This window comes from Symphalangus syndactylus, chromosome 5, assembly GCF_028878055.3.
Source record: "Symphalangus syndactylus isolate Jambi chromosome 5, NHGRI_mSymSyn1-v2.1_pri, whole genome shotgun sequence".
NCBI classification, from domain to species: domain Eukaryota; kingdom Metazoa; phylum Chordata; class Mammalia; order Primates; family Hylobatidae; genus Symphalangus; species Symphalangus syndactylus.
This window is the reverse complement of record NC_072427.2, coordinates 118,157,870-118,182,732: the sequence shown is the minus strand read 5'-3', so window position 1 is coordinate 118,182,732 and position 24,863 is coordinate 118,157,870. Positions and strand designations below refer to the sequence as shown.

General features: G+C 34.8%; 1 protein-coding gene across 2 annotated transcripts in view; it reads left to right on the top strand.

Annotated features, from left to right (window-relative positions):
- Positions 1-24,863, top strand: part of UNC13C (unc-13 homolog C) — a 663,443-nt gene that overhangs the window by 525,946 nt on the left and 112,634 nt on the right. For both annotated transcript variants that reach the window (XM_055279200.2, XM_055279199.2), the window contains 4 exons: positions 2,272-2,368; positions 3,025-3,168; positions 9,343-9,420; positions 14,028-14,105. In XM_055279200.2, the coding sequence (XP_055135175.2) occupies positions 2,272-2,368; positions 3,025-3,168; positions 9,343-9,420; positions 14,028-14,105 (397 nt within the window). The remainder of the gene's footprint in view (positions 1-2,271; positions 2,369-3,024; positions 3,169-9,342; positions 9,421-14,027; positions 14,106-24,863) is intronic.

Sequence of the window (24,863 nt, the reverse complement as noted above, 5' to 3'; positions counted from 1 at the left end):
GATGCCTAATAGCATAGATTAGTTTTATAGATTTTTATACTTTATATAAATGGAATCATAAATTGTGTCCAAAATTAAGAAGGAGCGTTATAAACACTCCAGGCTTTCAGGTGAGATTTTTGAAGGTCTCTGCCCTAGAAATAATGACAAAGTGGAAATAGACCAACCGACAACCCAACACTGTCTAGATCAAAGGTCCACAATTTTTCATGGACAATATAAAACATTCATCAAAAAATTAAAGGCTACCAGACAGCAGGACTAAATAGCTATCTGGAGATTTTGCTTCTTCAGCAATGAATTGAAAAACCAGACCCCAAAAAACAGTAAGAACAAAGAAGTTTGAAAAATATGAATAAAACATTTAGAGATATCTATCTATACAGGTATCTATATTTCTATATCTATATCTGATCATCCAGAGTTTCCATAATTTTTCACTGACAATCCTTACACACAAAAACACCCATATAAAATTTATAAACAAAAATGATAAAATACATATTGTTATTAGGTACACATGGTACATTTACCAAAATAGACTGTCTCCTGAGCCATAAAACAAAACTAATACATGTTAAGGGGAGAAATCATGTATTATATATTCTTGACACTGTAGAATTAAGACACAAATCAACTCCAAGAAGATAATTAGATAACTAAATACAGAAAAGCAGCAGAATATTCTAAATACTCATGAGTAAAAAATCATGGTAAAAATTACAAAATATTTTGAATTAAGTGCTAATAAAATATGGCATATCCAGTTTTGTAGAATGCAGCTAAAACAGGAAGTAGATGAAAATTCAAAACGTTTTTGAAGTAGAATTTTAAAAGCAAGTGTGGTCTATTTAAAACTTTATTAAATTTCTGTATTATAGCCACAAACAATTAGAAAATTATATATAAATTGTACCATTTAAATAACATTAAAATCACCACAAATAAATGTGATGAACGGCATACAAGCCATGTTTTCAAGCAACTATAAAATATTATGAGAGAAATTTAAGATGAACTAAATGAAATATGTAACATTCCTAAAAAGATGCATTATTATAAAGATAGTAATTCCCCCCACGTGGACCTACAGTTTCAGTGCAACCCTATGCAAATTTCAAAAGATATTTTTATGCAAATTGGCAAGACTTTTAAAATGCATGTAGAAATGCAAAGTGCTTAAAAATACAAAGGCAATCTACAAACCGGAGAACTACATTATTGGCTATCTAATAAGGTAGAGTTCTTAAGAGAGTGTCATGTTAATGCATTTCTCAGTCCGTTCTCACACTGCTATAAAGAAATACCTGAGTCTAGGTAAAAAACTAAATACGTTTAATTGGCTCACAGTTCTGCAGGCTGTACAAGAAGCATAGTGGCTTCTGCTTCTGGGAAGTCCCCAGGAAGTTTTCAACCATGGCAAAAGGCAAAGAGGGAGTGGGGCATAACCAGATCTCATGAGAACTCAAACGCTATCTCAAGAAGAGCACCAAGGGGATAGTTCTAAACTATTCATGAAAACTCCACCTGCATGATCAAACCACCTCCTACCAGGCCCCACCTCCAACACTGAGGACTACAATTTGACATGAGATTTGGTGGGGACACAGATCCAAACCATATCAGTACATAACAAATGAATCAAGGGAATAAAATAGTCCAGAGGCCAATTTGCATGTATGGCATGACCTGATTTGCATCAAAGATGCGAACTCAATGTGGTGGGGGGTTAAATGGTGTTCTAAATAAATGGTGCTAGATCAACTGGGCATACATACAGAAAAAAGAATTTATGCTCAGAATGGAGAAAAAAAATATCTTAAACAATTTCCAAAAATCAATTGTCCATAGATTATAGATCATAACTTACAAGTCTGAGGTAAGCACCCAGAATCAGTTACAGATTAGTGTGAATGGGTAGAAGCTCTATGGCAAAGAATTTAAAAATGAGGAAACGAGTTGATAGGGAAGAGAGCACACAAGGTTTACATTTTACAAGAGTTTGAATTTTGAAGGGAATTACAGAGTAACTATTGGAAACTAAGCATATTTGAGGCAGCATGGGAAGAATCAAGATGAGGTAGAGGTTGGAGGTAAAGAGGAGGAGACTAATTTGATGGAGAAAGGTAAAGGTCTCTAAGGAAGCAAAACTGCAAGAGAGAATGAGATTGTCGATTCTGAATTACTCTCATATACAAAAAGATCAGCATTCCTGTTAATTATATGCAAATGATGTCCTTTGTGGTATGTAACATTATTAATTTGTTATAGGTGGTTTGAACCTTTTGTCATGCAGTGGCTAGATGAAAACGAAGATGTGTCAATGGAATTCCTTCATGGAGCACTGGGAAGAGACAAAAAAGATGGAGTGAGTTTAAATTAACTTAAGAATGTTCATTGCCATGATTCAGTCACATTGCTTGCTTTTAAGCTAATGGGAATTATTAGACTCATCGTTATTAATTGTTTCCATTACCCAATGACCAAAATTAATTTAAAACACTATTTCAATTGTCTGATCAGAAACCTAGAAACTTACCTACATTTATTTAAAAAAAAAATCAGTCACCCATTTTTCCCAAGATTTTCTTTAATTCTTACATTAATCTGAATCTACAGGTTCCCTAAGCTTGTACAAAACATCTGTGTTGTCCTGGAACTTTTCCAGGATTTCTAGATTAGAAGCAGACATTCTCCCAGTCCCTGTGCAGCAGCTCCCAAAATCTTGAGCCACAACCGGCTTGCTAAGCTAACCTATTGCCTTTGGAGAAAATGAAATACAAAAGAACCAGTACCTCAATTCAGCGGTGGAAAAACCAATTAGCAGCAGCTTGCCCCATGATATTAGTTCCACCACACTTTCTAGAAAAGGAGATTAATGATTTTAAAGTGGGTAAGCATTTTATAACTGGGAAATGTAAATATATGATACGGGAGATTCAGTTGTTGATGGGAAATAATGAAGATTTTTCCATTCCGCTTCTAATGTACTGTTTGGGATGGTTTCATCTCCTCTCCCCACAGTTCCAGCAGACATCTGATCATGCCCTCTTTTCTTGCTCCGTGGTTGATGTCTTTGCTCAGCTGAATCAGAGCTTTGAGATAATTAAGAAACTGGAATGCCCTAATCCTGAAGCATTATCTCACTTAATGAGAAGATTTGCAAAGGTAGGTTAAATAAAACGAGTCTTCTTTTTTTCTGGGTCTGTGGCAATCTGAAAAATGCCATTGTTTTGTGGTGTTAGTCTTCTCTGTCATCCCTATCCCAGTTTATTTGTAATTCTGTACTCGTAAATTCAGTTATTTCCAAGATTCCCATCTGATTTCCTGCACTTCTTATTTCTTTTATATGGATGTATCATCTTAAAAACCTATTTATTGTTCACATCGAGGACTCAGTTACTTATAATAGAAGAAATTACCATAGATTTCCAAATTACTCCCATTTCAAATGTGGTGTTTTCTAGCTGAAAGTAAGCCTTGGCAATTTCATGTGCAAATTGCCAAGTGTTTTAGCAGACATTATAGTATAGTACAACATATATTGAACTTGGAGCCATGAAAACTGATTTCTGATTACAATTCAGCCAATATTTGTAATTGAATCTCAATACTTCAAGTTTTTTATGAATTTAGTTTTCATATTTGACATACTGATTTTGATAAACCAAATTTATCTTAAGGCCCCATCTCCTCTTAAAATCTAAAATGACTTACCATGTGCTTACTACTTTGCCAAGAGTTTCAAGGGAAATATAAGAAATGAAAGAAGCAGCCACTGTCTATCAAATCTAAAAAAAAAAAAATCCATATAATATGCAAGACCACATGACATAAACTAATTGAAAGATGACGTGAGAAGGGACACAATTCAGCTTCAAGTTTAGTGAGATCAACCGTAAATTGAGTGGAGGGAAATCTGATGAGAGCTGAAATAGGCAGAGGCTTCATTACAAGGGCAGGGCTCGTAGAAGACTAAAACAGAGAAGTGAGAAAAGTATTCTAAGCCAGAGGAATAGCAGGAACAAAGGAAGAGGTAAAGCGCAGCCTGACATGGGAAGGGCAGGGAGAAACAACCCTTGTGGGGAGAAGCAGTAGCAAATGTTGGGAGAGTGAAGATACCCCAGATCTTGAAGAACTTTGCTTCCCAGGTTGAGAAGTTTAGACTTAATGTTCTGGTCAATTTAGGAAATGCAGAACCTTTGGAGATTTTTATGCAGGGTAGTGACATAACAAGCATAGTAATTTAGGGAAACTACTTGCACAGTTCTATGTCTGGCTGATCTAAATATAAGTCTGATTCCGTGGATTGAATGATGACTGAGGTTTTAGGCTGTTCATTCAACAAGTGCTTGCTGATATGCCTCACTCGCACACACTATAAGCCACCTTGAGGGATGTAGTCATGAATAAGCGTAATATCTGACCTCAGAAAAACGTGTATGGAAGGGCCAAAGCTGCAAACAACTATGACGAAGTCAAATGTTATAATCGCAGCATCTCAGAAATTGAAAGAGGCCCAGAATATAGATAAAGGAGCAGAGACAGAGAGAGAGACACTAAACTGTGTTATATTTATTTGCCATGAAATATTCTGATCTTAAGTCTTCATTAATTAAGAAGACTAACCTCCAACATTTAAGATATTCAATAACAGCCAATAATCATTTAAACCATTCTTACAGATGACTTTCTTAGTCCCCTTAGATGATTCTACTTTCCCAATATAGTGAAATCTGTAGGAGCATAATTCTAAAAATTCTCTAAGTCTTCTCTTGATGAGCAGCTGTGTTTGGGTGAATGCCAAGAAAAGAATGAAACTGGGTCATTAGGAATAGTGTTTGACAAAGTATGTCACGTACTATTCCTGGAATTCTGTAGGATGTAGGGGAAGCAGGATCATATGAGAATTTAAAAATCTCAGGGTTAATATATTTGGGTTAATATATTTAGGTTATTATATTTAGTAACGTATTATAATTGTACCTGATATTAGAAAAGTAACTAGAATTCACCCTCAGAGTAGTCAGGCAGGTAGCTTATGTAAGTTGGGAGACATGAGTGCACAGTAACAGAGTAGAAAGAATGTTGAATTGAGATTCCTAGACCCTGGGCTCCAGCCACCCATTGGTAGCTCTAACCTTTCTTCAGCTGTAATACTGAACTTAGCCACAATAAGCCAGCTGGGGTATAACCAAATGTACTGAATGGAAGTATAAAAGGGTGGGAGGTCACAAGGAAGGTCATATTAGAATCACACTCAGGAAAACACATTCTCTGAAGCAAGAAGAAGAGAATCAGTTTCCATGTATTACTGAGGAAATGTGTGCTTTTATTGGTGCAATAAAAAAATCAATGAAGTAAAACATTTTTAATCCATGGAAATTCAATAATATCCAATTGTCAAAAGGAAATAATGTAAGAACAATGAGAAGCATTTTCTGGAAAAGAAGAAATTAGTAATTTTCATTGAAAAAGAAATTCTATTTTATTAGAATGATTTAAAAATCTCTTGCCAGCATTTCTCTTTTTAACTCTTGCAGTGACTTACTATATAGAATAATAAATAAAAAGCAAAATCAATTAAACATAAATATAAAAATAAGTAACATCAGTCAAATCCATTTTACCATTATCAGCCTTTCCTTTTTTTTATTTATTATTTTTTTTTTGAGACAGTCTCACTCTGTCACTGGAGTGCGGTGGCACAGTCTCGGCTCACTGCAAACTTCACCTCCCGGGTTCAAGTGATTCTCCTGCCTCAGCCTCCCAAAAGTAGCTGGGATTACAGGTGTTCGCCACCATACTCAGCTAATTTTTTGCATTTTTAGTAGAGACGGGGTTTCTCCATGTTGGCCAGGCTGGTCCCAAACTCATTATCAGCCTTTCTATCTATAATTTGTATTTTATATAACAAAGTAGATTAAAATGGTTTGTGTTTACTATAATTAGCCGTTTCACAAGAACTGCAAACTATTGGAATTTGTTTTTATTTCGTCAGACATGACTAATTAGTCTTGAAAACTACCCTTCTCAGTATTGGAATCCTTATATCAAAATATACTAAAATCCCATTATCTTTATGGGATTTATATTGATTTAAACAGTCTCCTGGAGGTAAGACATATTAATTGTATCTGTAGAGATTTAAAAATTTTTGCATTTTAAAATGGGATTTAAAGGGACAATTTATTCTTACTAAACAGGATATAAGACTAAAAAAGGTACCAAACAAAATGCTTCAAATTTCATATCAAGAACATTCAGAAGCTACGACGAGTGAGAAAATGGGCACATGAGTAGTCAATATTCCTATGACTATACTGCTGCTCTTACCAGTATGGGTAATTTAATTTCAAAAATAGATATGAAGTAATGTTATTTTTAATATTGCTTAAAAACAAATAAACAAATATTAAGTCCCGGGTATGAGTCTGGCTGTTTGCCGGGTGCTGGAGATACTGTGGTAAATGACGCACACATATTTCTATTCCTTGTTCTCTGGGAACATAATTCTAATTTTTAAAAATAATAATGATAATTCATTGAGCATTATTATAGGCTAATCATGTTATACATTTTCTTATTATTCACAACCATCTAATTAAATGGGTACTATTATGTTCCCTAATTTCCATCCATGATGAAACAGACTAAAAATGTTTAAATAATTGAAATGATATGGATAGAATCCTTTCAACCACTAAACTATACTCCCTTCTCATTCTGGTGTGATCAGAATTAAGTTAGAAATTTGGAGAATAGAATTTCACTATTTGTTTTTTATCCTTAAGGTCAAACCTAGGCATTTATAGTGGCAGAAATGGGAGACCCTATCTTATGTCGGATGTGTTAAAATACATTACATAAATCCGTGAAGTCACATTTCTAATGTTGCTGAACCAATGTGACAGTTTTCTTGTCTTCCTTGTGTTTCTCTAATACTACATTGTTCCATGCATAAAATGTGAATGAAAAGATGGATTTTGAACCACACTTCTTATCTTACTGATCGTAAGAGTAATACACTAGATGGAATAACTGGAAGTGTTGACAGGATATTTAGCCCACTCCTAACAGGGTGGCATTAGCTCAGAAAAACACAGTGCCTTTGTCTGAGTAATTGATGGCCGTCCCATTCAATGCTCCACCAGTACCTGTGTGTCGAATCAGAACTGATTGTAGCTGAAAGATATTTTAGTCACCATGTCTAATCCTTTAAATGCAGCAGAATCACTCTCTGTACTGCCACACTCCTATTAGAATTTCATGTTATTTAATCTGGAACTTTTTGAATAGCAGCTCTTTATAGGCATCCATAAAAGAGCCCTCTACTCCTCATGACTATTTCTTTAGAACAAGATGCCACAGCCCCTGCTAGGCTGTTTGTTCCCTGTCTCTGCACTATACTCTCTTCTGAAGACCAGTAGTTCCCCAAAGACAAAATCATGACCTAAGCTCACACACCCAGAAGTCCTATGTTCCAGGCCTTGCGAGGTGCCCCTTCCATCGCAGCTTCTCTCTGAAGAGTTACCTCCACCCTGCCATGCATTCGTTAAGATAGTGGTTCTTAAACTTTGTATGCATTGGAATTACCTTAGACTGGTTAAAACCCAGACAGCTGGGGCCCACCTCTAGCATTTCTGACTCAGTAATTTAGGATAGGACCAGAAAATGTGCATGTCTAACAAGTTCCCAGGTGATGCTTATAGTGCTGCTGATTCCAGAACTACGTTCCGAGAACCAATGAGTTAAGCATGTCATAAGCAACAGCTTATTAGTATGAAAGAGCTATTGTGTGGTAGTGGTTTACTTAGCTGAATAAATTAGAATGAATTTGAAGTTGCCCACAAAATTTGCTTTGCACACTCTCATTCAAGTACATTGTACATTAGTAAAGATGGGAGTTATTACAGCAGTGTACTTGCAACTCTTATAGGCACACGGCTTTAAGCTATATTCTTTTTTTTTTTTTTTTGAGACAGTCTCACTCTGTTGCCCAGGCTAGATATATTCTATATGACTGTGCACTTTTTCTGACCTGCAGCCTATCCTGACTTGCTAACCATTGGCATTTGTAGGCTAGTACATGTGAGATCCCAGGATTCCTTGTCTCTAAGCATAAATTCAAGGGACTAAGGTTTTCCTATGAAGCAGACTCAAGATGTAGGCCATAGGGCATACTTCAAGAATGATGGTAAAGGGTATCCAGCTTCCTCTTTCTTCTTTAGAAAACGATAAAAAAAAAAAAAGAGAAAAAACAAAACCCAGGCTGTTCAACAAGTCACCCGGCAGCTGTAGGATGTAGGGGAAGCAGAATCATAAGAATTAAAAAATCTCACATGGCACTAAGTTGTAGAGGATTTTCACACAGCCCGAACTTTACCTTAAGCAAGTTACAATGTCTCAGTTACAATGATTGCCTAAAGTCAGGTTTATGGTTTGTGTTTATATGTTGTTGTGTATGCAATACAATATAATAATTCTTCAAGTTTATAATGTCATCAAGAAGCTGTAGATTGAGAGTAGTGTTCATATGTACAAACGAATAAGTATTTCATAGGTAAGTCCAAAGTAATTCAACATTATGTCTAAAGTAAAATTTGAAGAGACACATTTGGAAGATAATTCAGTCTGATCAACCATCTATTTACCAGGATTTATTGGTCTGCTCCTTGATAAGATTTTATATTTTTCAAGGTCAACTTTCTATTTGAGTTGATGCATATTATCACGTTACTGTGTACTTCAACAAAGTATTGATTTTCTGTCTGTGTGTTATCTCTTATTTCAGGATTTCATTGTGATTTTAAAAGTGTGTAAGCAAGCTTATAATCAATTTAGCGAATTCAGGTTTATAAATTAAACATCTCTTCTTCAGCTTAACTCTTTGGAGTGTCTCCCTCAGTTGATTTTGAGCCACTAAGAAAATTCAGACATATGTTGTACAAATAAGAAAATAAAAGCTTTTTTGTCTTTACTTTTCTATCAAAAGAGATGACATTTCTACTGCCATTGTTGCCTTATCTCTTCTAAGAAAATCGTATCTACATTTGGCTTATGATAATTTAATCTATGTATAAAAGCAGTAGAGTGCAAATTCATTCATGCATCTTTAAGTAATTGAAATAAAATGTAATTAACATGGTTTATTTTCCTCTGTTTTGCATAATTAATGAAAACAGAAGGCATTCTTAGGCTCACAAACAGTTGTTAGAGAGAGAAAAAAATGTAGAACTAAGATGAAAAGGACAGCAAGAAGGTAACTTAGGATTAAACTTTATAGCGTATTTGTAAACTACATACTTACCTGGGTAAAGTTCACAATGTTTTCTTTCTTAGACTATCAATAAAGTGCTGCTCCAGTATGCTGCAATTGTATCAAGTGATTTCAGTTCATACTGTGATAAGGAAAATGTGGTAAGTAAAAATGTCTCTACTTTCAAGTATCTCTCAGTTGAGATTTACTTCTTCAAAGTATGAGTAAGCAAGAGAAATTGTTGATTTTCAGTTTTCATATAGGATAGTAAGAAATAAGGATCTTAAGAAGTTGAAAACTTCTCCAGGGTTCTTGAACTGGTTATAATACAGGATTTACAGGAAGGTAGAGAGTGTCTCAATGCCAGCCAACTTGTGGTTTTCCATGTAGAAAAGTAACAAGACTAGAATAAATAATTGAAAATTCACATACTCATAAAATACTGGAGCTGAGAAAAACAAAGGACTTAAAAATTAGATGAGTATTGGCACCAACTAGTTTCATTTTGGCACTAATACTCAAATAATTTAGTCTTTCAGTTTTCAAATAAATTGCAAAGGTTAATATATGGAACAATGCTGATTTCTATTCTGAATTATTAAAATAGCTTTTTTAGATGATTGAGAAAATATTTATAAAATTCAAACTAGTATTGCAGCTTAATAAAAGGCATAAAGAAAAGCGAGATAAAGGTATTTGAAATACAGTGAGATTTATTTTATGATGGAAGGTGAAAGCTTTCTTATTCAATCTGTAATATTAGGAGAAATACGTTGGCAGCATTGTAAACATTTTGAAAAACAGTAGCTCTGAAAAAAAGTGTTTAAAAAGTGAGTATAGGGTTTTTTTTTTTTTAAAAAAAAAAAAGAAAAACCAGTTTTTTCCCCCTCCAAAAATCAGTTTCGCTATCAGGTGAATCTAAATTACTCTAAAGAAAGCTACTAGTTTTCTCCCTGAAACCTCATTGACCTCTTGCTGACAGCTCATTAAGATAAGTCAGTCCCCTAATCGTTCTTGAGAATTCTATAAGATGCTTCTTTTCCTTAAATTAATATGCTGCCCAGAAATTTTATTAGAACTTTTTGACAACTCAATTATTTCTTATTGCTATTGATTATACTCCAAAAGCAAGATATTTATTTATTGAAAGTATATTATTTCTGATTAAAAGATAATACATGTCTAAAGTGTTACATTGAAAATCAAAACAGTATCTGATAATTTCACAAAAGGATACTGTTTATATTAGGACAGCCAAATTGAAGATTTTGAAAGGTGACCGTGAACTCCTAAGGCTAATTCCTGCCATTCAGAAAGGCAAATTAGTTTTTAAAAGCCCCTGCAGAGTTCCACTTTATGTATTAACATTCTATATTATATTTTACATTTAATAAACACTGAGATAAAAATTATAACCCAGTATTTATTATATTATTCTATGTACTCTTTCTGTAGGTTTTATGCTTTCAAAAATTAAATCTTTATAAAAAGGAACAAAAGCCCTCCAAATATTATAGCAAAGGAACTTCCTTTTCCTTCCCTCAGTGCTTTTCTTCCATAATTACTAATATCTTGACCAGCCTTATACACTATTGCTTAAATGCCAAGTATCATTTTAGCTTTTATAAAAGGATATCACATGGTTACTTGGCTTATGTTTTCATTCAAGGCAAATTGAAATGCTTTTGTACATTTCCATGAGTATATATAGTTACCATTACAGATACTTATTTATAATTATTTCAGTATCTGATTTCAATATCAAGACCACTGAAACTTGTACATCTTTCAGTATATCTATGGCAATATATCTATTTCATCTGCAAATTGAGCTAGAAACATCTAAAGATAGACATCATTTAAGATATGACCATAATATACACCAGGCGCGGTGGCTCACACCCATAATTCCAGCACTTTGGGCGGCCGAGGTGGGCAGATCACCTGAGGTCAGGAGTTCAAGACCAGCCTGGCCAACATGGTGAAACCCTGTCTCTGAGATCGCGCCACTGCACTCCAGCCTGGGCGACAGAGCGAGACTCCGTCTCAAAAAAAAAAAAAAAAAAAAAAAAAAAAATATAAAATTAACCAGCTGTGGTGGCGTGCACCTATAATCCAAGCTACTTGGGAGGCTGAGACAGGAGAATTGCTTGAACCTGGGAGATGGAGGTTGCAGTGAGCCAAGACTGTGCCATTGCACTCCAGCCTGGCCAAAAAAGAGTGAAACTCTGTCTCAAAAACATACAAACAAAAAAGATACGACCATAACATTTGAGTTCTCAGGGTTCAGAATTAAAGACCAGAGTTAAATAAAATATCCATGTCAGAATAATTTGTTTTCTACTGTAACATTTTAAATTGGAAATAGGTCAAAATATTTTTATTCATTTAATTTCACATTCCAAAATATAGCAAGACATCACAATCTAAATTAGAATTACTTTTATTTTAAATAATTTTTAAAATATTTTTAAACTCAGAGACACTTTGGCCATGTAGAAATATTCCTAGTGTGAAACTTTCATATTCGTTATGTTTCAGTTTCCTAACTTTGTTCTAGATTGAGATAAAATTAAAGGTATTCTATTTTTAGGGAAAAAAATCAAGATATAAAAATAGGAAGATACAAATTGACTTTAACATAGTTTGTTTTATCTTACTAAACTCAAAAAGCAATATCCCTGAATTAGGGTAATGTTTCCTTTGCTGTCAGTTTTTTTCATTTGCTATCAAGTTGTTCTTTTTTTCATTTGCTATGAAGTTGTTGAAAGTAAAAACTGTTTCACGATTAAATTTAAGGTGAATTTGTGTAATCTGTTCCCAGTAGCAGTTTGATGAATTGATTCAGTAAAATTGAACTTTGAACATTTCAAGGTCAGGGAACTCTTAATGAAAAGGGAGAGTCTCGTATCTATTTTTGTCTCCCTCTGGATAACTGCATCTCCTCTTTTTTCTCTGTAGTCTAACTTGGGGTCAATAGCAATCCATGTCAAGTGAGCCAAACTGTCCATATTTATTTTGTTCTCAGTAGCTCTCTTTAATCAGAAATCATCATAGTAAGAAGAGTTGGCAGTTGGCCTTTATTTATAAAGCTAGTACTAGGGTCCTGTTATATGTGACAATAAAGATTAGTTTGAATGTTAATATCAAATAATCTAAGAAGAGTCTATCAAGCTAACTTAGACATATGGGAAACAAGGTGATAATAACCACTCACCTGTATAGCCTTCCTGCTTCTCATTATAAGTCACTGTTTTACTTTGACCTTGGATTTCTCCCTGGTAGGATTGCCCAGATTCACACCAAATTTTCCCTTTCTGAAATTAAAAGTAAATATCAATGACCCTATCTCCTAGTGAAAAGATAGGCTATTGGCTTAGTTTGTGGATTTTGGGTCAAGATGCTGAATCCTCTGAAAATGTGGCCCTACCCACTATGGAAAGGACTAAGGCCAGATCAAGTAGTACTCACTTATGGCTATGGATCAGAATCATTTGTGGAACATTTTGATTCAGCTAATTAAAACAGAATCTTTCTGGGATACATCTCAGATATCTGTGTTAAAAAAATTTTAAGTGACTGGAATCAAGGAAACAGAAAGGAATTTTTAAATTGTTTGCATAAATCAAAGTGATGATGTGGTCACTTTGAGTCAAGTAGAAAGTTTTTCAAAGGTCATTAATGTGGCTCAAGTAATAGTAAAATCTTGCCACTGATAAGAGCTAACACCTCTCTGACATCCCTTGAGTCCTTTGCATGACTCTGGTTATTGGCTTATTTCCCAGCAACTTGGAAGCTACATCCATTTTCCTCCCTTTGTCTATTTCTCTTTCTGTGTCTGTTTTCCTCTGATACACTGGCTCTTAGGAATCAATATACAGCAAAGATTAAATGATTCTATAACTATCATGAATTGTTTTCTAATTATGAATTAATGTTTACTATTCTGAGTTCACATCTAGACCTGTCACAAAGCTTCACATCTTTGTTATTGTTTTATTTCTGGCTCCTTGGAAACAAGTGGAGAAACATTTTCTAAGCATGTATTATATGTATACCACTGTGCAGTAGTTTGTGAGTAAGAAAAGCAGAAAGAGATACAGCAACATGTACAATGTATTTAAGTTTGGCCAGTGAGAGTGAAAAGCAACTCAAATGTAAAGCAATATAAAACAAATGCCAAGTGAGTGATAAGATAAAATCCAGGAAAAAAGAACGCTCTAACCTGAATGATGGATATGAGTCAAATAAGCAAGTAGGAAAATGAGAAGAAAAACACAGGTTACAGCCAGAAGCAAAATGCTTCGAATACCAGCATGTGGTCTTTATCTGCAGCCAGAAAATCTATTTATTTTTAAAATTTTTTGCATTTAAAAAATCACATGATGTTTTGTTTTCTAAAACAGTAAAATAACAGAAGAATTTAAGCTAACCTTTTTCTAAAAGTAAATCTATGAAAACAAAAAATGTGCTTACTTTCTAAGTATGAAATGTTACTATGTTAAAGATAAAAGAAACTTTAGCAGTAAGTCTCCAATGGTTTATTGTCTGAGTATGTTATTAAATTTCATTCCCCAATGTGGCATTATATTTTTCCATTTCCATTCTTAACTGTTACAAACTATAATGTTGAAATAGCAGAATTAGTATATACATCTTATATAATAGGAATCCAAGATAGCTATTTTCAACCACTTATAAGTTAAACTCATTCAATAATTTTATATAAAATGATTGCTCACAATAGTCTTTTCTTCTGTATTTAAAGCCCTGTATCTTGATGAACAATATTCAACAATTGCGGGTCCAGCTGGAAAAAATGTTTGAATCCATGGGAGGGAAAGAGGTGGGTATCTTTTTCTCCTACATTTGCTAAAAACCTACTTAGAGATTATTAGCAGCGTATCTCTTGCTATGAAAGTGTCTTAATCAAGTTTTTACATGGTTAACTAAGAACAGGAAATGATAATAATCTCAAATGTCATTAACAACTAAAATGATTATTATCCACAACAGAATACTTTAGTAAATACATTAGAAGTGGAATGGGAGGCAGAAGATAGTAGCCTTTGGTCTTATGTATGTGCACATGTATGTTTGTGTGTGTAGTCATGTATACACACATATATTTGTATGCTAATGACTTGTAAAATTCCACAAATTGTGTTTTTCACTGTCTTGTACAATGTCAGCTTGGTATCAATGTTTGTTCTGAAATATGCTTTGTGGTACTATTGGTTTTTGATGTATTGGTAGTTTATTTTTCACATCGAGAAAGCTCTGTCAAAAATGTGTTGTGTGCTGTGTCTGTAATGTGTCATGTCTTTGTCCAACATCTTTGACTTGCAATTCCATGAGCAGAAGAAGGAAGGAGAAAGATTCTTTTATGAGGTTTGTGATAGTAAGCATTTTATCCCTTACCTGGCTGTTCCCTCCAACCCTCACTCCATACCTAAAGACCATTGCATTTTCTACTTATTCCCATTTGCTTGTTTGGAACAGACAGACAGTGAAATACTAGCTATGCACCTGCATCTTCCTGCCTGCCGCAGTCTTTTCTTTCATAAACTGACCTAAGCATTCGGGGACTGAGGGACTGCAGAAGGTGCTGAGAGGGAGGGTCATGAAGCAGGGTTTCTCCCCATGCCCTCATTCCCCTCCAAACAATCTCAAGGGCAGCTATGTCAAGAATATGTAGATAGATACTTCTGTTTAAGATTCCTTTACATTGTTCCTTCCTGTGGGAAAGTTTCTGAGATGTGCGTAATGCTAGAATGCATTTCAATGTAAATATCCCTTTTATTTCTAAATTTATGTGACTACAAATGTTTCTTTTAAGATTGGCTCCTTCCCATGTGATTTTGCTTTTAACCCCAAGGAGATGTTTTTAGACTTCCCCAATGTCTGTTTCTTTTTCAGTATTTTGAAAAATGAACTTGCTATTTAGCATTCTACAATGGAGAAGCACTAGAATATATGTGTGATGATGCAAAACTTTAAAAACATGAACGTTTATGAGCTGTGCCTTCATTGCAATCTCAGTTTTATTTGTATAAAATAAGGCCTCATTCCCTAAAGTGTGTTAATGCTTTATGTAAAGTTTGAGGGCATTGATCTTATTTTAAAATTATTCTGCTGAATTAGGTAAGCACAACCAATTAGGGAACATAATGTGAGATTTCCTTTTCAATTTTACTGATGTTTCATATTCAGACTTGAAGTCCACTTAGCATTTAGAAAAGAGATGAAGAAATTATTGATTTCATGTGGGAAATATTATCTCCTTTCTGTAAATTTTAAAGCCCACAAATCACTTAAGAGTAAAGTTATATTTAAAATGTCATATTTCCATAAATTTCTCCTTACACTACTTACGCTATTTCATTACTATTCTGTGTTTGAACTCTAATGTGAATAACATATTGTTGAGCTGAATTTAACCAGATAAATCAGACCTGTACTTAAAGGAAACTGGATGGGCCAAGCCACTTGCTAATTAAAAATGTTATAAAGTGGCTTGTTCACCAATAAAAAATGAATTCCATATTTCAGATAGAATTGCTGGTTTGAAATATACAGTTTTCACACTATTCATTTTATTTCAAATATATGACTAAACCATAGAACTCCTCCTCTTATTGAAGAAAATAATGAAAACAGAAATACTGAGCTTGGTACCTTCTCCCTTTAAAACTCTTGCAATGTCTATTTGCTAAACTCCTCAGATACAATTTAAGAAGAAAACATAAATAAATCAGTGAAATAAAATGAATGCCTAGCTTCTAACAATGTAATCTGCTCCTTTCTTTTTCTAAATATTTTTTTCATTTCTTTCCTTCCTCTCTTTACCCTTTTCTGTGATTTTCTGTTTCTCCTGTTTTCTTTTTCCCCTCTCTATGCATAGATCTTTTCTCTTATTCCCTTCCATTTTCAGCTCAAAGTTTTAGGTAGGGCCAGTCAGCATTGGCATAGAGATTGATGAAATGTCAGGAGGAAGCAAGACTTGCATTCAAGTCTGAGTGCATCATGTGTCCTCCCAGAAAATAGAAGCTTAATTGATACAGAATTATGATAGAGTTTCTGATTACTCTGGGGTCTCTAGGCAACAGAATTTCAAAATAATAAGCAGAGTTCTTCCAATATTGTTCTATAAACATGGCAGTATCTAAATGGTTTCCTTAACTTGGGGCTTTTATAAAGATGAAAAAGGATTTGATTGAAAATTATAGAATTCACTCTTTGATATGAGAAAATTACAGAATTCACCCTTTGATATGCAACACTTAATACAGACATGTTCAGGGGCCTTTAAAAGTTATACAATGTGTTCTAATTCAAATTTCCAGTTTTTTCCTTACAGTGGAACTGGTTGTAAAACCTTTGACTGGTATTATAACCAATTCCAATCTGTAAATAAGGGAAATATTCCAGGCTAGACCTTATTCTTTGTTTAAGAGTTTCTTTTTATTTTATACCCCACCATCTGTGCTGAGATATGTACTTCTTGCTATAAAAATTAAATAGCAAATAATTGCTTGTGCACTTGCTCAAAATGGTTTTTAATGCTATGTGTTTATTAGCTGGCTTCTAACAACAGCATTGCTTTCCTCTAATATTATACTATCTGCAAAGTGCTGGCTGCTTAGAGGCATGACTGCATGCTACTGCAGCTCCCTGCTGCTTTAACCTGATCACCATGTAGTTGAGGCAGCTGTTTTTTCTTCACAGAATCAGCCTCTTTTCCCTCTGGAAATAAAAAGAGTGTTTAAAACGTTTTTTTCAGTAGAAAAATCCACTCTCTGTATGGAGTTCAAATGGAAGCATTGCTTAACACCATGATGATCCTGGGATTATGCTGTTGACAGTGGTTCCAAAAACAGTCACTTAAGCAATCATTGTTAGACAGTCGCATGCACAATATCCTACGGGCCATGTCAGCACATTTACTTTCTAATGCCCTATTTAGGGAAAAAAAAGTCAAAAGAGAAAAGCAAACCACTAATTTTCTTCTCCTATAAAGTGATTTTCCAACACACTTCTCTGCATACAAATCAGAGGCATGTTTTGGCATAACATCTCTGATTCCTCTAGAGAATATTAAAAAAAAAAAAAGTAACTCACAAACCATGAAGAAAAACTAATCTTTAGGAATGGAGTACAGAGTCTGTTTTTTTTAAAAAGCACCTCTGGCGATTTTTTATGTGGATACACTTTTGGGAATCACTATACTAAAACAAATAAAATAGCCAACCCATGTTGTAGATGTACTAGAGCTACAAGTTAATTTACACTACAATCCCCATATAATATTACCTGTCCCTTTATAACACAATAACAACAAAATGATTATCAGCTTGCTATGTAATCATTTTCATTCATTGGTGAGTGATTACTTTAGGTTACATTATGTTAATAGCTTAATTATTTCATGAATATAATTTATTATCTATCAATTGCAAATAATTACTTAGCTTGTATTCATTTTGTAACAAAAACACATTGCTGCAGCCCAAGAAAAGGACTTATCATTAATTTGCAATCTAAATATACAGGTATATGAAAAAAATCCAAAATTTAATTTCTTTTCAGGAAGTTATAAGAGATGGATTTTGAAACTCTAAAGAACTTGTATTATGATAATTGATTTAGAAGGTGCATTAATCCTTCACAATATTTTATTGGTGCAATCGTTTTAAATGGTAGAATCCATAGTTATCCATAAGCCCGCTAACTATTGATGTTACTTCAAATTGTAGTTAGCCGTTATTAAGACATTTAGGGAAAAAGGAGGGTTCGTTTGTTCAGCTAAATTATTTTCAACTGTTGAGCACAGGCAGATCAATTAGGTATAATGATAATGCTATTTGTATTGTTATGACTCAGAAAAGGATTGACTCTTCTGTGTCATATCATGGTGGTAAAATTTCCCATGAGAGTAACTTCACATAAGTCCAGGCAGAATAGAGCCAAGGAATCTGGACCATAACGCCATTATTCTAAAAATATGGATATTTTAATGGTCAACTAAATTATCGTTTTATTTCAGAGATGTATATCTATGTCGCTTTTAATTTTTAATGACAAATTTGATGTGTCAACTAGAAATTGCATCTGACTGCCCAAAAGTGTGTGTATGTAGCTCATTGAAATTCATTGTAATACCTATTAGCCACATGGACCAAGTCAGTAGCTAAGCAACCCTAGACCAGGAAGGAAAAACATTAATCTTCATCATTTTTCACTTGCCACTAGCCTCTCAACTTTATACGTGCTGAGGCAACAGGAGATGAAAGATCAGAGCTTTAAAGGAAATAATACTCCATGGCAGTAGTTCTTGAACTTCAGCAAGCATCAGAACTACCTGATGAGTTTATGAAAAACACACATCACTGAACTCTACCCCCAGTGTATTTGATTCAGTACGTTTGGAGCAGGGCCAGATGATTTGCATTTCTAAGGAATCTCTGGGTGACGCTGATGCTACTGGTCTGGGGACCATGCTTTGCAAATTACTGCTATATGCTTTCTGAGAAAGAATCAGGCCAGGTGTGGTAGCTCGTTCCTGTAATCCCAGCACTTTGGGAGGCCAAAGTGGGTGGATCACCTGAGGTCAAGAGTTTGAGACCAGCCAAACATGGCAAAACCCTGTTTCTACTAAAAATACCAAAAATTAGCCAGGCATGGTGGTGGGTGCCTGTAATCCCAGCTACTCAGGAGGCTGAAGCAGGAGAATCACTTGAACCCTAGAGGCGGAGGTTGCAGTGAGCAGAGATCACACCACGACACTCCAGCCTGGACAATGGAATGAGATGCTGTCTCAAAAAAAAAAAAAAAAGGAATCAGATAATTAGAAAATAACACAGAATACTCATTTTTCTTATTTGTACACCACTCCTGACCAGCCTACTTTCTGTGTTTTGAATCTTAAGAACACCTGAGATTCAAGGTGTTTGTATGGAAATTGGGACAGCATGCAAGCGTGCAGGCAAGTATTTGTATTAAAGAATATGATAATCCCAAAATACAGGTAGTCGATTTGCAATCATATACAAAATTCTTGCAGTTTTTTAAGATTCTGGCCTTTATGCTTGAATTTTATATGTAACCTTATAAAAAATGGTGTTATAGTTAACAGAGGCCAAATTTTACGTTCAGGTTTCTAATCTGTCTTGCCTTTTCTTCTTAATATAGAAATATAAGTTACTAGTTAATAAATGAATAAGAATTAATCTACTGTTCTCATATTTTTGGGAATTACAAAATATAGAATAAATTATAAAGTATATATTAGATAATAAAATAGACAATTTCAAATTGTCACATTATATCTTTCAGTTCTAAAACTGTTTTCTAAAGCAATTTGAAAAGTTCTTATTTAGTTAGAATATCCATTGTTGCCTACTTACATGTAGTTTATCTGCAGGTGGGCAGAAATTGGGGTATAAAATAAAAAGATTTTTTAATGCCTGGGGCCTCAAGGAGATTACAAGGTGTAAGGGACTTGGTAAAACAATAATTAGACTAGAGATGCCTTTTAGCACTTACTGAAGGATATTCAGAAGCCAGCTGTTCCACGTCTTTCTCCACCACTGTAAGCATCTCTTCCCCTTGGGGCTGACTGCTGTATGAAAAAAAGATCTGAGCACACTGAATATGATGACAGAATTTACTCCTTCGCTAATTCATGCAACAAATATTCATTTGCTGAGCACTTGTTATGAGCTGTAAATTTTACTAGGAACTGGAGATACATTAATTACTAAGATGCGGACCGCACCCTCAAGAACTCAGAAGTTTTTAGGGGAATCAGAGCAATTAAAGAGATAAGGTTTGTGAGAGAAAAACAACAAGAACACTTCCTAAATGTGAACATACCCTTCAGATGAAAGTTTTAATTGTTATAACTTATCCTGCAACAATTCAGAAATAAACTCAAACCTCACCTCTTGTTGTATAAATGGAGGTAAAAAGGGAAATGTGATTTGGCTGAAGTCAGTAAAAGCAACCAGTTATAGCTTCATAGCCCCAGATAATAAGGAGAATTGAATGTTTGAAGTGCTGGCCTTTTATTCTGGCAACATGCAGAGACTGCCTGGTTTCTTTCTCCTCCTAACCATCTCTGCCATCTCTGCAATTAGATTTAATAAATTGAACTTAATGGAAAATTAAGAGAATAATAAGGGCCAATAAAGCAAATTATATTGAAGTGATTTAATAAATATGTTTAATAATTTAGCACTACTACTACATAAAGTTTAGCTAACTGCTAAGCTTGTGAAATTAAGAAAAGGTGCTGCTGAGGAGGTTGAAAGGTTTTCTGGTCGGCAAGCCATGTCAAGATGAAATACAGACCCAGGCAGGTGATGCTTCTTAACCTCACTTCCCAGAGCATTTGGGAGACCTCACAGGGTTACTCATACACTGCCGAGTCTCTTTTTAAACTCACCTCTCTCTGAACCTTCAGAAAACTTAAGGAGAAAGGACACATGCCACAGCAAGGAAGGAGAGGAAGACAGCTTCACTTTAACTGCCATCTTCTATAATAAATCTATTTCATTATCTGGTTGTGATCACCTTCAGTTGCTCATGCCTGCTTTAACAAACCATAAACCAATGCCGTTACTGGTAAAATTTAACTTCTTTAACCCAGTCAATTCTCTTTTTTGCCCTACTTAGCAGAATAGTCCTCAGACACCCTGAGATAATGGCTCACAGGGAACACTCTGTCCCCAGCCCTTGATGGTCAACAGGTCCTGAATTCAGTTGACTGGGTGGACTATTTTCACATCACTGAGCAGTGTGGTTTCTAACAGATGCGAGAATGTGAAGAAACAGCCAAATGGGTCAGACAGAGTAGGACAGGGGAAAAGGGCAGAACAAAATTCTAAACATAAAGTGTCTCATTGATTCTATTCCTAACTTCTCTCCCTACCCAGTCCATTTTCACAATTAGCCAATAGATGCAACATATAAGCCCTAAATTCCTTTCCCGTTGTTATAAAACAGGGATTCCTGTTTTTTTAATGAACATTTTCAGAAGAGAATTTCTTCAGAGGAAATAGCTTCTAAGAATGCTGCTCTTCAGTCCCCATGTGGCTCCAAAAGCGTAACACATTATCTGTGCTTTGGTTGTACCCATTTGGAAACAACAAGGAAGTTCAACTATGTGATTTCAGAAATTCTTTTTTTTTTCTAAATTTCTGTCATTATAAGGACAATCCGCATGTTAGCAATCCATGAAGTAGAGGAATAGTGTATGTGTTGTAGGTGAGAAGGGAAAAAAATGTTTAAGAGAAAAGAATGTCACATCACTCATATAAAGCTTGAAGGTGTAATTTAAAGAAAAACAGTTCATAGAAACAGAAAAAGCCAAAATTCCTTATATTCACTAACTCAAAACTATATTGAGTGAATTATAAAAGGTAAGGCAATCTTTTTTTTCCTTCAGTTGTCTAGACTGAGGAAACTCATTTAACGTATCTCAAAGGCATTTCGTTGATCTGAAGCACAGTGACAGTTGGATTTACTGCATACTCTCTTTAATTAGGATGGGAGACAGCTATTGATGTTCAACTTTTTGAAACCCAGAAGTTAGAAACATGAACTTATACAACTGATACCTCTAGCATAACATTCATGCAAATCTGAATAGGATAAAGAAAATGCCATAGTCTGTCTGAAAATTGCCATGTAAGTTCTTGGAGTTTCTCCTTAAGAGGCAGTTTAAAACGAAACAAAAAACAGGGTAGTATGGTTAGAGCTGGGCATATTTGTTTCCAGTAGAGAGGACCATGTATTCTTTTACTTCTGACAACAAACCACAGTATTCATGCTGACACCACAGGCTTATGAAGTGATTTAGGGCATTTCCAGGAAAGTACACTACTTCTAGACTCACTAGGGAATTTTTGCTGAATTCTCAGTCATATATTTTAAGTTGAAGTAGACCTTATAAGATGAAAAGATTCTGGTCAAGTGGAAGATTTGAAGGAAAATGATGTTTTAAAAAGAAAAAATAAAAAAGCAAGAGCCCAGATAAGATTGTGAGAAGTTGCTTGAAGCAATTCCCTGGTGGAAAGCCAGCTACAAGGATGATACGCCAGTGTCATGATCATATTTGGGTTTATTATACCAGTTAGGAGGATGAAGAGGGGATACAGGAAATAGGAACACAATGTGTAGATGATTACAGTGGGCTAGAGGAGAAAAATTCAGAATCTGGAAGTGAAGAGGACAAGACAGGTGGATAAAACATTTCAGAGATATCACCAGTCATATTTGGTATAGAAAACAGAAGTCAAAGATGACTTTCACATTTCTGCCTTAAACAATTGTAGGCCATTAACCAAATCAGAGGAAATAAGAAGATAAATAAATAAAGAATGGTAATAAGTTGTGCTTTGATATGCTACAGCTGAGGTATGTAAGGGCCATCAAAGTGGAAGTTTACTAGGTACTTGGAAATATAGACATGATTCTCAGGCATGCTGTTAAGAGTGTTGATAATAGATTTGGGGCCCTTAGCATATGGGTGATAGTTAAAGCCATGGGCATGAATTTAATTGTTCAAGGGCAGTACAGAGTAAAAAGAAAAGAAGATTGAAAAAGGAGAATTGAAGGACACTAGTATTTAAGGGATATACAGAGGAGTAAAGTTAACAGAAGACACAGACACATCACAGGCAGTTACAGAAGCAGGGAAGGACCTTGGGAAACAGAGCAAACAACAGTATGAATGAGGGCTAAGATAAATAAGGTCCTTGAAATTAAGAAATCATTGGTGACCATATGGAAACACGTCAGTGGCATATCTGTAGCAGAAGCAAGCCACATTGCAGAGAACTAATGAATGTTTAGGAGAAAAGGATGTGGGGTCAACAAGTTTGACACTGTTGTAAGCAGTTTGAAGATCAAAAGAAGGAAGGATATTGGCTAGATGTCAATGAGAATGTAGTTCCAAATAAGTCTGCCTTCTCTTTCATTGTCTATTGTTTATGTTAACATTAATGTTACTTGAGCATATTTATAGGATGGGGTAATAAAATTAATGGTAGAAGGAATGAAAAGGGAAAGAGATAATTGATGGAACAAAATCCAAAAGAAGGAAACAAGAGTGCAAGTTAAACAGCATTTTTCTTGGAAATAATGCTCCTGTCTATCCTCACTTCCTTCCTCAACATGTGGTGAATGCCCATGCGTGCAGGACACTGGGACAGATACCCAGGATAGAAAAGTATGAACAAGTCCTATGGAAGAGGTAGATTTATAAGAGAGCATTTAGAGAGAACACTGCATACACAGTTATAGTAAAGAGCATAGTCAGTGTAGAGGCTAGAACTACTAACTGCCTAGGGCTAGCTACACTTGAGGGAAAATTTGCAAAAGGAGGTGATAAGTGAGTTATCTTTTAAAGAAAAAGGAAAAGTAAGCCTTAAGGAAAATAACTTAAAAGATGTCTTTCTGGCCGGACGCGGTGGCTCACGTCTGTAATCCCAGCACTTTGGGAGGCCAAGGCAGGTGGATCACCTGAGGTCAGGAGTTCAAGACCAGCCTGGTCAGCATGGTGAAACCCCGTCTCTACTAAAAATACAAAAAAAATAGCTGGACGTGGTAGCAGGTACCTGTAATCCCAGCTACTCAGGAGGCTGAGGCAGGAGAATTGTTTGAACCCAGGAGGTGGAGGTTGCAGTGAGCCAAGATCGAGCCACTGTACTCCAGCCTGGGTGACAGAGCAAGATTCTGTCTCAAAAACAAAACAAAACAAAACAAAACAACAACAACAACAAAAAGTCTTACCTACTAGCTGGCTCTCCCAGACAAGTTATATCTGTTACTACAGCTCAATGGTATAAAATACCTCAATGGTGTAAAACTCAGTTAATACCTATGCAGGATTATAGTTTATTCTGATCATCTGAACCATACTTTGGCAGCCTCGATTTTGGAATACCCAAGCCCTTCATAGAGTGGGGAATTAAATCTGTCTTAAAAACTTTATTTTAAATTCAGAATTTGACTCAAAATCCTTAAATTTTCATTGTGTATATTCCTCATTACATAGAAACTTTATTTAGCCAGCCAGCCAATTAAGTTGTTCATATACACATGCTAATTGAGTTTCTACTTTAGAATACACTGTGACTTATGAATGTTTGAAATTTTTCTGTTCTTTCCCTCTTAATTTTTGCTTTTAACAATAACTCTAACAATACCAAAAGATTCAAAATAATTTTGATGTTATACTACTTATATAACTAGGATACGGTTTAAACCTTTGAAAAAAGATTAGATTGCCTTTTACCTTTACAAAGTACCCAATAATTTTAAAAATATGCTATTGATAATTTAGGCAATGAGCTCTCAGCTCCCAATCTATTATTTCTTAAAATTTTACAAAATTTGTAGGAGTAAGAAAAATGTTGTGCACATGTACCCTAAAACTTAAAGTATAATAATAATAAAATAAAATAACATAAAAAAAGAAAAATGTCCCTAATTTGGACACATAGAGTAATGCAGAAGAACTCAAAAACTGGTAGTTTTGCTACCTAAAGAGATTGTTTTATTATTAGATGAGTGTGATAATTATGTCCATTATGCTCAT